The sequence below is a fragment of the Dromiciops gliroides genome, chromosome 1 (assembly GCF_019393635.1).
Source record: "Dromiciops gliroides isolate mDroGli1 chromosome 1, mDroGli1.pri, whole genome shotgun sequence".
Classification (NCBI taxonomy): domain Eukaryota; kingdom Metazoa; phylum Chordata; class Mammalia; order Microbiotheria; family Microbiotheriidae; genus Dromiciops; species Dromiciops gliroides.
The window spans coordinates 625026065-625042393 of NC_057861.1; the positions used below are offsets into that span (position 1 = coordinate 625026065).

Sequence of the window (16329 nt, forward strand, 5' to 3'; positions counted from 1 at the left end):
GCTCAAGTTTTATGTGATCTAAATTGGAATGGGGGAAAGAAAGGAGGGTTTGGGCACATATGGTAGCTAGTTTATGTGATCCTTATTAACAATCTGATGAAGTAGGTTATATGAGTAATAACTATTGAAATGTTAAACCCAGAGAGGCTTTACCAAAATCACACAGCTTGTCCTATCTCCATAGCAGTTCTCTACTCAATGCACACTAATTGTCTCTAAGCATATCAAATTTGTTTAATAGATGAACTAGAAGATGATTAAAAGGACTCTCTGAATAACACTTCTCCAACACATGATACAATGAATAAAAAGTTAACTGGCAAATGACATGAACGCTTTCACTGTATTTTAGTGTATTCATGCATGCTTTAATACATATGTGTATTCCTTCCATACCTTTTCATCCAGTGAAATTATTATTCATGTTTTCCCACAAATACTCCATGAAAGATATGTCCAATGTGCTAAAGGAAAAAGAGGGAGGGAGGGAGGGAGGGATCTCTGAAGTATGAAGATTCCATTCAGACTAATTATATACTGTTCCCTTTCTTTTTAGAGAATTAAAGCACCTACATTTCTTGAATATATTTAATGCCATTTCTCGAAGCTCTTTCAGGTAACTTGTAGGTCAATCCTTCTAAGGTTATAGTGTTATCATGATTCACTGCCCTATAGTACCAGGAAAACATTGATGTTAAAAAGAAAGACTGGTGGCAGTGAAAAATCTGGAATCTTAAAAGCCCTGAATAATTTCTCACATTTAAAGTCAGTTCAATCTCTTCATCCTCCTATTCAATTATGGGCTCAGCTGGCTCTTCATTAGAAATATATTTATTATCAATAAACAAGGCACAGCTGCCCAGGAGATCGATATGGTCTCCTGAAATAATATTGACTGAAAATTACTGACAGAAGGAAGGCTTATTTTATGACACAATTCTACTTCTTATGGAAACTATCAGTTCTCTATAAATATAATCAATTATTAACGTCAATTAATAATTGAAGCTGAAACGTTTAACTTTTTTTTTAAGTGAGGCAATTGGGGTTAAGTGACTTGCCTAGGGTCACACAGCTAGTAAGTGTTAAGTGTCTGAGGCCGGATTTGAACTCAGGTCCTCCTGACTCCAGGGCTGGTGCTCTATCCACTGCGCCACCTAGCTGCCCCTGAAACTTTTAATAGCATTAACAATATTAACTCTCTTGAAGAGATATTAAACAGCTTAGCTTCAGCAGAATGCCTGTAAGTTGGACTAGTTTATTTGACAGAGCTGTAAAAGAGAGAGGAAAAAAAGTCCTTTTGCTGTCACTATTCCAATAATTTCCAAGTACTGAAAAAGAGAAAACCTGAGCTGACACAGTTGTGGCAAAGTAGAAGGAATGCTACATTGGGACTCAGAAGAACTGGGTCTAAAATACCAATTCTGACATTAGTTAGCAAAATAATCCTTAGAGAGGTCACTTTCTCTTCTCTGGGGCTCAGTTTCCTTACCTGTAAAATAAATCGATTGGACTAGATTATTTCGTTCTAACAATCAGCGCTTCTAAGAACTACCCATGAACCTGCCTGTTATTTATCAGAATATACTCCTCTCTCTTCCCCTTCCAAAAAAAAGATATCTTACTTTCATACATTTTTCTTACTTGGCCATGGCAGACTGTAATTCTGACACAGTATTTATGTGGCATCTGCTTTTTTATAATATAAAATAAAACCCAGACATTTTAAGGAACTGACATATAAACTTGGGATAAAAGAACAATAAAATATTTCAGGGCCAATGAGAGTTAAGCCCAGGGTCACACAGCTTATGTCAAGTGTCTGAGGCCAGATTTGAACTCAGGTCCTCTTGAATCAAGGGCCAGTGCTTTATCCACTGTGCCACCTAGCTGTCCCTATTTGGCCATTAAAAAAAAAAAAGTATGAACTCTCTAATTAAAGTCCAGACTGTTGTTCTATATCTCTGCTTATTAATAAGTAGAGGAGGAAATACTCTCAGATTCTGGATATATTATCTATTGGCAGCTCCCACACTTACTCAGTTAAGCAGTTAGCTGATTTTTTCTAGTCTGCATTAAAAAGCCACCATGAATATGTCTAAGAAAGTATTTTCTTTCTTTGAATCAAATTACAATAAAAGTTATGTGGTCAAATGAGCAAAGAATGATCTTCCCCTTTAGCAAACCTGATTTTGCAGGTTTGATCTTTTTTAGCTACTGCTGAAAATAAGATCAATGTAACAGAACCATAAAAAAGCAGCTTCCAGGGGGAAGAAAAGCTATAGTGTTTAGCATGGAGTAAAGACAGTAAAAAGAAACAAGTGATGGTATAGCTAGGTGGCATAGTGGATAAGGTGCCGGCCCTGGATTTAGGAGGTGTGATCCCGGGCAAGCCATTTAACCCTCATTGCCAAGAAGAAGAAGAAGAAGAAAAAGAAGAAAGACAGAAAGACAGACAGAAAGACAGAGACAGACAGAAAGAAAGAAAGAAAGAAAGAAAGAAAGAAAGAAAGAAAGAAAGAAAGAAAGAAAGAAAGAAAGAAAGAAAAGAAAGAAAGAAAAGAAAGAAAGAAAAGAAAGAAAGAAAGGAAAAGAAACAAGTGATAAGAAAAGCTTGAACTTGGTGGAAACCACTTAGGACCAATGCTTTCAAGTATACTTAATAAAGATTCTCAAATAGGCTTACAGTCATCAAGTTATTTATGTTTATTATCCCACAAATATGATCTTATTTTATTCTTACAACAATATTGGGAGGTGGGGTATTATTATACCCATTTTACAGAGGAAGAAACTGAGGGAGACAACATTTAAGACACTTGACCAAGGTCACACAACTGGGAAGTCCTGGAGTCTATATTGGAATCCACGTCTTTCTGACTCCAAGTTCAGTGCTTAATCCACTGTGCCACCTCGTTCCCATGGTATTTCTGGGCCTACAAGATATCTCTGCTCTTGAAAGAAATCTGTTGAGGGAATCTGGTGATGTAGGAATTTCAAAGAAAGATTTTAACTTTTTGGGATGCTACTATTTATGAAAGTGTTTCCTTTAAATAAAGCATTAAGATGCTCATTGAGAAGACTTTCACTACCAAATAAATTTCCTTCAAAACAAAGGGACTTGGGGCAGCTAGGTGGCGCAGTGGATAAAGCACTGGCCTTGGATTCAGGAGGAACCAAGTTCAAATACAGCCTCAGACACTTGATACTTACTAGCTGTGTGACCTTGGGCAAGTCACTTAACCCTCACTGCCCCACAAAAAGCCATAAACAAACAAACAAAAAAACCCAGAGGGACTTTAGAATACAGGATAACTTAGTAAAATAATCTGTTCAGTAGGAGGGAGACTGATTTAAAAAAATTCCCATAGTGGATAGGTATTGCTGTATTTGGTAACTTGGGACAAATTCCTTTAGGTTTATGTCCTGAAATGTCAGTAATTCCTAATAAAATGTAATGGTTTAGGGGGGTAGCTAGGTGTCACAGTGGATAAAGTACCAGTCCAAGAGGAGCTGAGTTCAAATCTTACCTCAGACACTTGACACTTACTAGCTGTGTGACCCTGGGCAAGTCACTTAATCCCCATTACCCCACAACCCCCCCCCCAAATGTAATAGTTTACCTAGGAAAGGCCCTTTAAACTTCATAATGAAGTATAAATGTTGACAATATAGATCAAAATGCAGCTTAAAAAGGCTCCTATAGTGGGAAAAATTAAATACATGATACAAAAATTTAAATCTGACTAGTAATCAAATGGAATATGTTCACAAATATACAAATGAAGTCAATAGAAAAACATGGTAACAAAACTGAGTTAAACAAATTGGATCATGCAAAAGGGAGGCATGCTATACTTTAATGATACTGTCTCTTTGCAAAAGAAATCAAAACGACTTACACACTGCTATCAGTGAGGGACATTGTGTCGGCATCACTGGACATACTCTGCTGTTCACTGTCATTAGCACTGGTGGCTGGTGCTAGGGCATAACCAGAATTGACATAGTAAGGGTTGACAGGTTCCCTCCATGAACCATGCCTGTAAGAGAAGAATTTCAAATTTAGTCATCCTAACTTTGAGAACTTTCCAAGAATCATTTCCATCACAACTTTTCCAGTAATTAATATGCAATAAAGAATAACATTTCATACAAATATTGGCAGTTTCACAAATGACCAAGAGAGAAATCTATGAGGATCTTAAAGGCACAAACAATGGTGCTATATACACAAAAACATCTTATTGATATTTTTTGGTTTTTTAAAAAATATCACCAAAGTTTTTCTCAGTATCCTTTCACCCCGCTCTTCCCCAATATCTATCTCACATATAAATACTATTTTTAAGACAAAAAGGAAGAAGAGGGGAAAGAAAGCAGCAAATTGACTGGGAAAGTCTGAAAATATATGCAAATTTCTGTACTTATGTACTTACTACCTCTGCCAAAGAGTGGGGTGATGGTTACCTTTTTAGGTCTTTTCTTTGGGGCTATGCCTGTTCTTCATAATTTGGCAATATTCACTTTTGATTTTTTGTGGTTCTTTCCATTTATATTGTTATAGTAATTGTGTGTATTATTTTCTTGGTTCTGTAGCATGTCCTATAAATTTTATGTATGCTTATTTGTACTTATATTGATTATTTATTACAATACACTAATATTCCATTACATTAATGTACTTAATAATAATGTAATTAATGTAATTAGTTTAGCCATTTACAATTGATGGAAATTTACATTGTTTCTAATTTATAAAAAGAAGTGCTAGAAATAATTTCATCAATTTACATATTTGCAAACTGCTTTCCAAAAGTACCAATTCACAGCTCTACCAACAATGCGCTAGTATTCCTACCCTCTCAAAGCCCCTCCAGAATTGACTGTCCCCATATTTTGTTACCTTTGAGGATTTTCAGGGTGAAATAAAACCTCAGGGTTGTTTCAATTTGCATTTCTCTTTTTATTAGTGACCTAGAATATTCTTTCATATGGGTAAATTTTCATCAGAGAAATTTAATACAAAGGTATTTTTCTCATGCAACCACTTCCTTCTTATTCCAGATGCACTGATTTTATTTGTTCAGAACCTTTTCAGTTTCATGTAATCAAAGTTAGCTTATTTTACCCTTTGTAATTAATCACCTCTATCCCTAGTTTGGTTAAGAATCCATTTATTACCTTCAACTGGGAAAGGCATATGATCTGCTCCTTTCTGTTTTTAAATGGTATGATCTTTAATATTAAGGTCATATATCCATTTTGGATTTTATTAGGTAAGATATAGGTTTAAGCCTAATTTTTGCCAGAAAGTTTTTGTTTTTGTTTCTTTTAGGCAATGGGGGTTAAGTGACTTGCCCAGGGTCACACAGCTAGTAAGTGTCAAGTGTTTGAGGTTGGATTTGAACTCAGGTCCTCCTGACTCCAGGGCTGGTGCTCTATCCACTGTACCACCTAGCTGCCCCTTGACACATAAATATGAAGCCATTTAAGCAATATTGTATAGTTAAGATAACTTTTAAAAATGTTACAGTTATGGAATATTACTGTGCTATATAAGAAACAATGAATATGACATATACGGAGAAGTACAGGAAGACTCAAATGAATTGATACAAAGTGAAGTAAGAAGTAAGAAGAATTAAGAAGGGGCAGCTAGGTGGCACGGTGGATAAAGCACCTGCCCTGGATTCAGGATGACCTGAATTCAAACTTGGCCTCAGACACTCGTTACTTACTTACTAGCTGTGTGACCCTGGGCAATTCACTTAACCTTCATTGCCCCCCAAAACCCCCCAAAATTTTTTTAAAAAAAGAATTAAGAAAACAAACATAACTATTACAATAATGTACATGAAAAGAACAATAACAGCAAGTGAAGCTGAAAAAGTCTTAGCAGTCATGCTTAGCTCAAAAGAATAAATGAGAAAATGCTTCACCTAATTCTTTGCAGAGAAGGAGAGTAAAGGTTTAGCACACTATATATAATATCAGACTTTTCTGATGTGTTGGTTATTTTTTTCCTTTTTATTATTTGTTATGGGATACCTCTCTGGAAGAGAGAGGAAAGAAGAATATATGGGGAATTTTGGTGATGTAAAGGCAAAGTTATCAACAAAAATCTATTTTGAAAAAATGCTCCAGTTATTTATATATTGACTCAGTTTATAGTACACATTTCTATAGTTTTACTCCTAAGACAGAATGATGTTGTACTAAGTAGTGTTTACACCATCAGTAAATACAAATCCTGTGTATATCACTACTAATTAGCTGCTTTACCTTGGACAAATCATCCAGTTTCCTCTTCTGTAAAGTGGTAAGGCTAGCCTAGATAACTGTTAAGATCCCTTCCAGCTATAGTGTTCTTTAATTTTGGACATTAAATTCTATTTAATAAATATTTATTATGGACTTACTATGTGAAGGTATTGTTCTGGGGATACAAAGATGAAAGATATGATTGTTACCAACCAGAATCTTAAAATTACACATATAGGAGGTATACAGTATCAAAAAGCACATTAGAAGGTAGTAATTAGACAAAAAATTTCAAATAATAATTTTATAATTTCTGTGATAACAAATTATAAAACTATTACATAAGACCTTCATAATTCTTTTATTCTACCTATTGTTTATAATACCACCTTACTCTCAAGAAGCAGCTGCGTGTTCTCAAAAGCAAAGTTTAGGCAGGTTCTATCAAGCTGGAAAAAGCTTTTATATGGATCTAGCAACAGATAAGCTAAATTCAAAGAGCAGCATGACTACTAAAGGATTCCCAGTCTTCTGTCTTCTTGCTATGCTGATTCCACTCTGGCTATCAAACCAATCTCACCCCAACCAGAATCTTATATTCTGTCCTTGTGATAACCACCTCTGAGAGGTGAGTTTTCTGTTTATCATGCCCAGAACTGGAATTCTGGGCTATTTCCCACCATCTTCATTTCATGCAGCATCCCTACTTCCCTTTTCTAACTCCCCTTTAGGTTATATCTTCTCTCCTTAAAAAGCAAGCTCCTCAATTTGGAATTATGCCCAAAGGGCTATAAAGCTGTGCAAACCTTTTGACCCAGCAATACCACTTTTGGGTCTTTTTCCCAAAGAAATTATGGAAAAGGGAAAAAGACCCACATGTACAAAAATATTTATAGCTGCTCTTTATGTGGTGGCAAGGAATTGGAAGTTGAGGGGATGCCCATCAATTGGGGAATGGCTGGACAAGTTGTGGTATATGAATGTAATAGAATACAATTGTGCTATAAGAAACGATAAGCAGGAGGAGTTCAGAGAAACCTGGAGGGTCTTGCATGGGCTGATGATGAGTGAGATGAGCAGAACCAGAAGAACATTGTGCACAGTATCATCAACATTGAGTGTTGATCTACTGTGATGGACTAGATTCTTCTCACCAATGCAACGGTACAGAAAAGTTCCAGGGGACTCATGATGGAAGAGGATCTCCAAATCCAGGAAAAAAAAACAAAACTGTATAGATGCTGATCGAACCATACTATTTCTTTTGGTTTTGGTGCTGTTGTTTTTCTATTTTGACGTTTTTCCTCATTGCTCTGATTTTTCTCTTATAACATGACTAATGCAGAAATATGTTTAATGTTATTTTATATATATCTATATATAAAACCTATATCAGATTACCTGCTGTCTAAGGGAGGGGGAAGGGAGGGGAGGGAGGGAAAAAAAATCTGAAATTGGAAAGCTTATATAAACAAAAGTTGAGAACTATCTTTACATGTTAATGGAAAAAAATAAAATACTTTTATCAGGGAAAAAAAAAAGCAAGCTCCTGGGGGACAGAAAGGTGGCACAATGGATAAAGCACTGGTTCTGGATTCAGGAGTACCTGAGTTCAAATCTGGCCTCAGACACTTGACACTTACTAGCTGTGTGACCCTGGGCAAGTCATTTAATCCTCATTGCCCTGTGCCCCCCTCTCCCCACAAAAAAGCAAGCTCCTGGAGGACTATCTTGATTGCTTTTTAATTATTTATCAAATAGTCATAAACATTTGTATTTAAAGTTTTAAGTTCCAAATTTTATCCCTCCTTCCTTCCCTCCCCTAACCCCTCCCTGAGTCAGTAAGCAATCAGGTATGGTTTATACATGTATGATTATGTAAAACATTACCATATTAATCATTCAGAAAGTGAAAAATAGCATGCTTCAGTTTGTGTTCCATCAATATCAGTTCTTTCTTAGGAGGTGGATAATATGCTTATCATTAGTCCATTGGGATTGTCTTGGATCATTGTATTGCTGAGAATATTTGTCATTCACAGTTCTTCATCAAACAATATTGCTGTCACTGTGCACAACATTCTCTTGGTTTTGCTCACTTCACTGTACATCAGTTCATATAAGTCTTTCCAAGCCTTTCTGAAATCATCCTGTTTGTCATTTCTTATAGCACTATAATATTCCACCACCATCCTATACCACAGCTTGTTTGCCATTTCCCAATTGATGGGCATTCCTTTGATTTCCAATTTTTAGCCACCACAAAAGATTGTTTTTTAATTTAAAACCCTTTTAGCATAATGCCCAGTACATGATATGACTGCTTTATGTATCTATCTTTCTGAATCATTTTTTAAGCCACAGCAACTCATGAAACATCTGGAAGGAATGGCAATCTACACTGAAAAAGGCAATATACACATTGATGAAATCACACATCTTTTAAAATAAGTTCATAGTAATTAATCCCATTATCTATCACTAGCCAAAACACTAGGGAATGATACCGAAGTGTCATTGTTGATTTGAAAGGACTGCTGAATAGTAGTAATAAGCTTGGGAAGCAATTACTATGCATCCACAAAAATCAGGTGAGGCATCTATGAAGTGACAGGGTACTAGAACAGGGAAGAATCAAAGTAGTATACTGGCAACTAGAAATTTCTGTATTTCTGGTCTATCCAACAGGATGTAAATTTAAAGTGACATTTACCCAAAATAGTTTTTCTGGAAATGCTGACAATTTTGGTCTCCTGGATCATGTACCTGGTACTGGCACTCATTCCATGTAATAACTGATAACTATTCTGATTAGAAAACTACTGGTTTGTAATTTCAGAAACACTGCTTTAGCTATCAAACAATGATGTGTTATTTTTTAAAACTATAGTATTTAAATCTATGGAATAAAAAAAAATAAAGTCAATGTTAAGTTGTCAGATGTCCAAATTATCAATATAGTACCAGAACTGTTACCATTTATTTCTGCAATTTACCACCATGGGTTGGTTAGCTCACTCCTGAAATTCATTCTGGCCCTCTATATCCCACCCCCTTTACCCTTCTATCTCTGTCTTGAAATACAACCTGTCCTTCAAAGCCTAGCTCAAATATAATTTCTTCTCTGAAGTCTATATGTACTTGTCAAATTATCTCTCCTGGATCTATTTTCCAGGTCAGCTGTTTTTCCAAGGAGATATTTCATATTGCTCTGTTTTTTATTCATTTGAATTTGCTTTATTGTGTCTTGAGTTCTCATAAAGTCATTAGCTTCTATTTGCTCTATCCTAATTCTTAAGCAATGATTTTCTTCAGAGAGTTTATGTACCTCTTTTTCCATTTGGCCAATCTGGCTTTTCAAGCTGTTGACTTTTTTTTTCATGATCCTCCTGCATCACTCTCATTTCTCTTTCCATTTTTTCCTCTACTTCCCTTACTTTTCCCTCTACCTCTCTTACTTTATCTTCAAAGCCCTTTTTGAGCACTTCCATGGCTTGAGACCAATTCATATTTTTCTTGGAAGCAGTGGATGTAGGAGCTTTGACTTTGTTATTATCTTCTTCTCAGGGTGTTTTGATCTACCTTGCTACCAAAGAAACTTTTGATGGTCAGCTGCTTTGTCTGCCTGCTCATCTTGGCCATCTATTTCTTGGCTTTTAACTCCTTAACATGTAGCGCTGCATCCAGGATGCACTGTCCCAAGCTACAGAGGGTCCCAGGTGGTACAATTAGGGGCTCATTCTCAGCTCTCCTGGCCTGTAAGTAACTGTGGGTTGCTTTCTCTTTAACCTGGAAGTAGAAATCTGATTCTCTGTGGTCGAAAGCTTGGTGTACTTGTACCCCTCCCCCACTGGGCCTCTGTCTCTTAAGTCGGCTTCCTGGGCAATGTGGTCCACCTCTGCTCCCAGAGAGACCCCCCACTATTTCCCCCCAGGCAACCACTGAACCCCCTGATTGGTCTGCGAGTTGATTTTCCAAAGAAGCCACTAATGCTGAAGATTATGAGGCTCTGAAGGCATGGTCTGCCTGGGGCTGGATCTGCACCGGACACTGCGTTCCTCTCTCACCCCAAATAGCCCATGATCCCTGTTGCCTATTTAGCCATCTTTGGCTGGAAAATAGTTTCACTCTTTTCTTTTGTGATTTTTGCTGCTCCAGGAGTTGTCTTATGGCATTTTTTTGGAGGTATGTGGATGAATCTGTCAGGAGCACAGAGAGTCACAGCCCTTCCTCCACCATCTTGGCTCTGCCCCCTATATGTACTTGTCTATGCCCAAGTAAAAAAATGATATTCTTTAGACCTCAAATAACAATCTTAAGTTCTTATTATGGAATCATTAAGTTCTCCATATTTATTTATTGTATATTTGTTGTATAGTATTACACAGTAGAGGTTTCACAGATCTAAGAATCTGAAGAATCCTCAGAAGCCATCTTGCCCATATCTAAATAAAAATTTCTCTATAACACACCAAGAAGTGTTCAACCAGACTTTGAAAACCATCTGTCAAAGAAAGTCTAATACCTCCCAAAAGCAGCCCATTCTACTTTTGGATAGCGCTAAATATCAGAAAGGTTTTTTTCTTATATTAAGTTGAAATTTACCTTTCTGCAACTTCTACATGTTACTCCTTGTTCTGTTCTCTAGGGCCAAGCAAAACAATCCCATGTACACATAACAGTTTTCCAAATAGCTGAAAGGAGAGCTATCATGATGTATATAGGTTATGCTCCACCCCCCCAACTTTGTGCTCTCTGAAATCAGGAATCATGTGCTAATTATCTCTGTATCTCTAGCTACCAAGGACATTGTTCTGCAAAGTGGGCAATAAATGATTGCTAAATGAATAAGTCTAGCCCTAAAATTCTATGGTGTTCATGTCCAATGCTAAAAGACCACTAAAAGAAAGCTAAATTTAAAAAGAAATATTAAAACCAAAATAGAAGAGGAAAGTATTTTCCAAAACTAAATCCATTGAACAGAAACTCTATCAAACAAAGTATAACATTCTTTTCTTCAGGGCTAAATCACTTCAATATTGCATCACCTATATTTGATCTTACTCAGAAGTACAGACTGAACAATTCCCAAGTAACGAAAGTCATACAAAATGGAGCTGAGTTAATGGTGCTATACAAATCTTTATTTTTGCATTGCCTGTCTGTTTGTATTCTTAATTTTTATATTCTCCTCTTGTTTCTGCAGTTCTACATTATGTAGCTCAGAGGTGATCAGCAGTGAGAAAATGAGGTTCTACACTACAGCAAAATCCAATATGAAAAGAATTTTAATCTGTGTGCAACCTTCAACACTTGTAATGGTGAGGAACTGAAGAATAAATGGAGGAACTAGAGTAATGAAAAGTAATCCAGATATTATTGATAACAAGCTGTCTATTAAAATATTTGTTATGGGCCCATAGTACCCCAAAAGTTCTCTGGGGCACATCAAAGAACCTTCTTGAAAAACTAAACCAGAAGACAGATACACCTAGAGAGATAAGCAGAACCAGTTCAGACTGAGCTAGTTTCAGGACCCCCACCCTTCATTCTAGTCTCCCTCAACCCTGGGGCAATAAGATTAGGTGTGGCTACTTCCTTTGTGTCCCCAAGAGATGGCTTGGGAAATCTGCAACCACCCCATACCCAACTCTCCAGCCACCACTAGTGGGGGATGGTCCTCCCTTACTAAAGGAACTTTCCACAGTCAGATGGTCACCCCCATCAGTCCTCTATAAAAGTACCTGCCAGTCTCCTGCTTGAGGAGATTGGTATCTCAGAGCCACATGCTTTGTGCCATGCCTCTTTCCCCATTAGAAGTCCAAGGATTTCTCTTGGTTTCCCTTCCCTTCCTCAGCCCCGAAATAAACTACTATCTTATTCTAACTGCTTTTGTGTGCAAGAGGGTGTAATTCTTTAAAGAGGAATTCCTAAAGACCCCAAACCCCCTACCCCATTATCCCCATGACATATTTCTCTATAATCCTTTTAATTCTTCTTAAACTGAATAGGTAGACACACTGTATCAGAGACCAAAGATCTCAATGTCTTATAGCCTGGAACAGTACATTTACTATAGTAACTAGTATATAGTAACTAGTACCAGCATTCATAAGAATGACAATAAGCAATTAGAGTGATTTCAATTAGAGTTTTCTCCAAACACATGTTAGTAACTCTCAGAAATCTTTAATCTGCGAAATGATATTTGCTATGGAGTAGTACCTGTACTACTATTCTAGGAGATTAAGAGCTTTAATTCTACATGAAGTACAAGAAAATAACTAATCAAAATAATAACTAACATTTCTGTAGTACTTCCTAATTTACAAAGTATTTTCCTCACAAACTGGTCAAGTTGGCTGTGCAAGTATTACAGTCTTTTATTTCTACTTTATAGAGGCAAAACCTGAGTTTTTGTTAATTTAATTGCTAAGAGTACATGACAAATTTAACTTTAGAACTGGAACTAAATGCTAGGGCATCCAAACTGTAAAGCCAACACATGCCTAAACTGCAAATTAAACATAGGTAATGGGACCCTTTCCTAGAGCTGGCCAACTCATCTTTATTCATATTCCACTCATAGACATAATCTCAAACAGGAGTACTTTATATCTGAAGTCCTCTCATATAAAATAGTAAATCATGACCCAAGTTCTGGTACACCTGTTGTTGGACATAAAATGGCTCATACTCAGTCTCACTGCTCTATTAGTTAAGGCATCCTTTTCCCTCCCAAGACAGCTGTTATGCTCATCCACTAACTATGACAGAATTTTGAACGCAAGTTCTTTTTAGGTGCCATCTCTATTTTCTGACAAGCTGTTGATGCATACCTACTTTTATTCTGAAATACTGCACTGTAACTGGAGGGAAGTAAGGGAGGAAAGGTAGAAAATAGGGGTGCAGAGTTTTCATCAGAATATAATACCATTAGCATTTCAGAAAGTTTTATTTCAAATGTCAAGCCTTCCTTGTAGATTATGCTTTGTAAATAATCCCATTAAAATGTAGCCCGGGGGGCAGCTAGATGATGCAGTGGAATAGAGCACTGGCCCTGGATTCAGGCGGACCTGAGTTCAAATCCGGCCTCAGACACTTGACACCAGCTGTGTGACCCTGGGCAAGTCACTTAACCCCAACTGCCTCACCAGAAAAGAAAAAAAAAGAAAATGTAACCCTAAACGACAGCTGGTTTCTGAATTGAACCTTCTGAACATTTCAGGATGAAAATGTAAACTGTGCACAGAACAGTAATTTATCTTTACCTTCAAACACAGTTCTGTGGTGATAAATTTAATGACAGGTAAACACACTGATAAAATCTGCACAAAATACATAGAATATGTGCAAAGGCTGAAAATAAACATCTTTCTGATTGAACTTCATTTATTAAAAAAAAAACACTTAGGAAAAAAAGTTGATAGTATTAAGTAATGTGCATATGACAGCATGTAATAAAAAAAAAATTAGAACTTCACCCTAATATTGCTTCTGGGACCTAGACCAAATACTATGGTTTCCAAATGATTATACTATCTTTTGGGGGCAGAATGATAGCTATCTATACCCCAGTGGAAAGTGCAGAAGACAACAACATGGTGTAATGGCAGGAGAAGTTTATTGGATTCTGAAGGCCTAAAGTCACCTCCTGGCTTTGCTACTTTCTAGAGCTGTATGATCTTAGGCAACTCATTTTATCTTTCTGCGCCTCAGCTTCCTGACCTCCTAAATGAAGAGGCTGGATAAGATCATCAATAAGGTCCCTTCCAGTTCAAACATTCTAGTTACATACATATGGACTAGCTATCACACTTCCTTTTTACTGATATATAGTTATATTATCTTATGCTGCCAAGCTCCATGGTATTAAATGCTGATAAATAAAAAGAACTGACTCATAAATTTGAAGTACTCTGGGGGGGAAAAAAGCCTAGTGGAAAAACAGCCATATTTGGGGACTGTTATTCCAAGAAGCATTACTATGTTATATCAAATATAGCATCATAATAATTTCTAAACATGACATTTATCAACTTTGAAAAAAATCTATATTGTTAACTATGATTGGCTGGGATATCACTAAAAAAGTGACATCTGTTAAAATTCTGTTTAATTGCTTTCCTACTTAAGGTAGGGAAGTCTCTTCCATGAAGTTTTCTCTAATTATCCACAGCTATTATTTAGCCCAGTTACTAGGAATTAACAAGCATTTATTTTAAGAACAGTTCATTCAAGCTCATGTATAATGCTAAAGCCCAAATTTAAGGCAATGCACAAATTACTGGGATAATCTTACCATTATCCAGGAATGCCTAATATTAAATCTGGAAGAACCAATTTATAGTATAATATTTACCAAGCTACCACCACCATTAAAGACTAGAAATGAGAAATACTTAGAATGGCAGTGACAGCAGGATGTCCAATATTCTGGAGTAAACCTCTGTTTTGGGAAGACTTAACAGCAATGATTTAGCAACTATGATAAAGTGATTCATGTGAGGAAGCACAAAGGTACATGTCTACATCTCATATTTTCTTTTGTTTTAACCCCCCCCCCCATTAGATGTAAACATATTGGGCAAAGTCAAGTTTCTTCTGCTCCCTTGGTAAATGCCTAGTACCTGGTATAACTGCTGTATGTTGCTAGTCTTCAAATGTTACTGACACTCTTTGTGACACCAAGGTAAATACCTAAAAATAAAATTTTTTACTCAGTCGCAGGATTCATGGCTATGTATTTTATAGTCCCTGGAAAAGATATAACTATTAAAATAGTAAAGAAACTTCCGAGTGAAGAGGTTATCTAGGCTGGTCAAGAGTATCAAATGCTGCACAGAAGTTAAAAAGGAAGTTGGAGCTGGCAATTACAAGATCACTAATAATTTTGAAAGGAAAAATTTAAACTGATTGATGAGATAAGGTTCTCAACTGAAAGACACTGAGAGAAGTTGAGGCAACAAATGTGGCTAGTTTTTTCTAGGACGTTGGCTTTAAAAGGGAAATGGAAATAACTTCAATGGGGCCAATTAAGGAGTTTTAAGGATGAGGTAAACATGAGCATGTTTTTAAGCAACAGCCCCCCCTCTCCATTAATTATTCACACAGAGCCTGTGACCTTATAGAAGCTTAATGAACGCTTGTTAAATTACTTACTATGTGGAAGGTGCTGTCCTTGCCATACAAAGAGAAAAGCAAAACAGAATTTCAAAATCTTCAACTTTTTAAAAAGTGGGCTCAAATGATACCCCTTCATTTGAGGCCCAGTCTTGATTCCTCTCTTACTCTCTTTTCCTCCTAATAGCACCTTGTATTTCTAAGCTGCGGTTAAGAGCAGTCTGTTTTATTTTTGTATTCACATCCTTAATCAAGAACAGCACTTTGGGGCGGCTAGGTGGTGCAGTGGATAAAGCACCGGCCCTGGATTCAGGAGTACCTGAGTTCGAATCTGACCTCAGACACTTGACACTTACTTAACTCCCACTGCCCCGCCAAAAAAACAAAAACAAAAACCCCAAACCCCAGCACTTTGCCCAAAGGAGGCAATTTAATTCAATTCAACAAGCATACCTATCAGGTATCAAGTACTATGAGAAACACAAGGGATACAAAGATTTTTTTTAAAAGGCTTAGCTAGGGTAAAAATAAACAAACAAACAAACAAATAAATAAGTGAATGAATGAATAAATAAATAAATGAGGGGTGGCAGCTAGGTGGCACAGTGAATAAAGCACCAACCCTGGATTCAGGAGGACCTGAGTTCAAATTTGACCTCAAACACTTGACACCTACTAGCTGTGTGACCTTGGGCAAGTCACTTAACCCTCATAGCCATGCAAAAATGAATGAATGAATGAACAAATGAATAAATGAGTGAACAAATAAATGAATGAACGAACAAAAAAATAAATGAATAAATAAATAAAAAGGTTTAGTTATCAAAAAATTTGGATACATTCTACTTGGAGGAAACATACACAGGCAACCAAATATAAAACATAAAGCCACAGAGTGGAGGGAGGATAGTAGGGGAAAGTAAACAATTAGGGAAGGAAAGA

General features: G+C 36.6%; 1 protein-coding gene across 3 annotated transcripts in view; it reads right to left on the reverse strand.

Moving 5' to 3' along the window:
• The window catches only part of AXIN1 (axin 1), a 182371-nt gene that overhangs the window by 55901 nt on the left and 110141 nt on the right, over positions 1-16329 (reverse strand). For all 3 annotated transcript variants that reach the window (XM_043977200.1, XM_043977199.1, XM_043977201.1), the window contains exon 3: positions 3903-4043. In XM_043977200.1, the coding sequence (XP_043833135.1) occupies positions 3903-4043 (141 nt within the window). The remainder of the gene's footprint in view (positions 1-3902; positions 4044-16329) is intronic.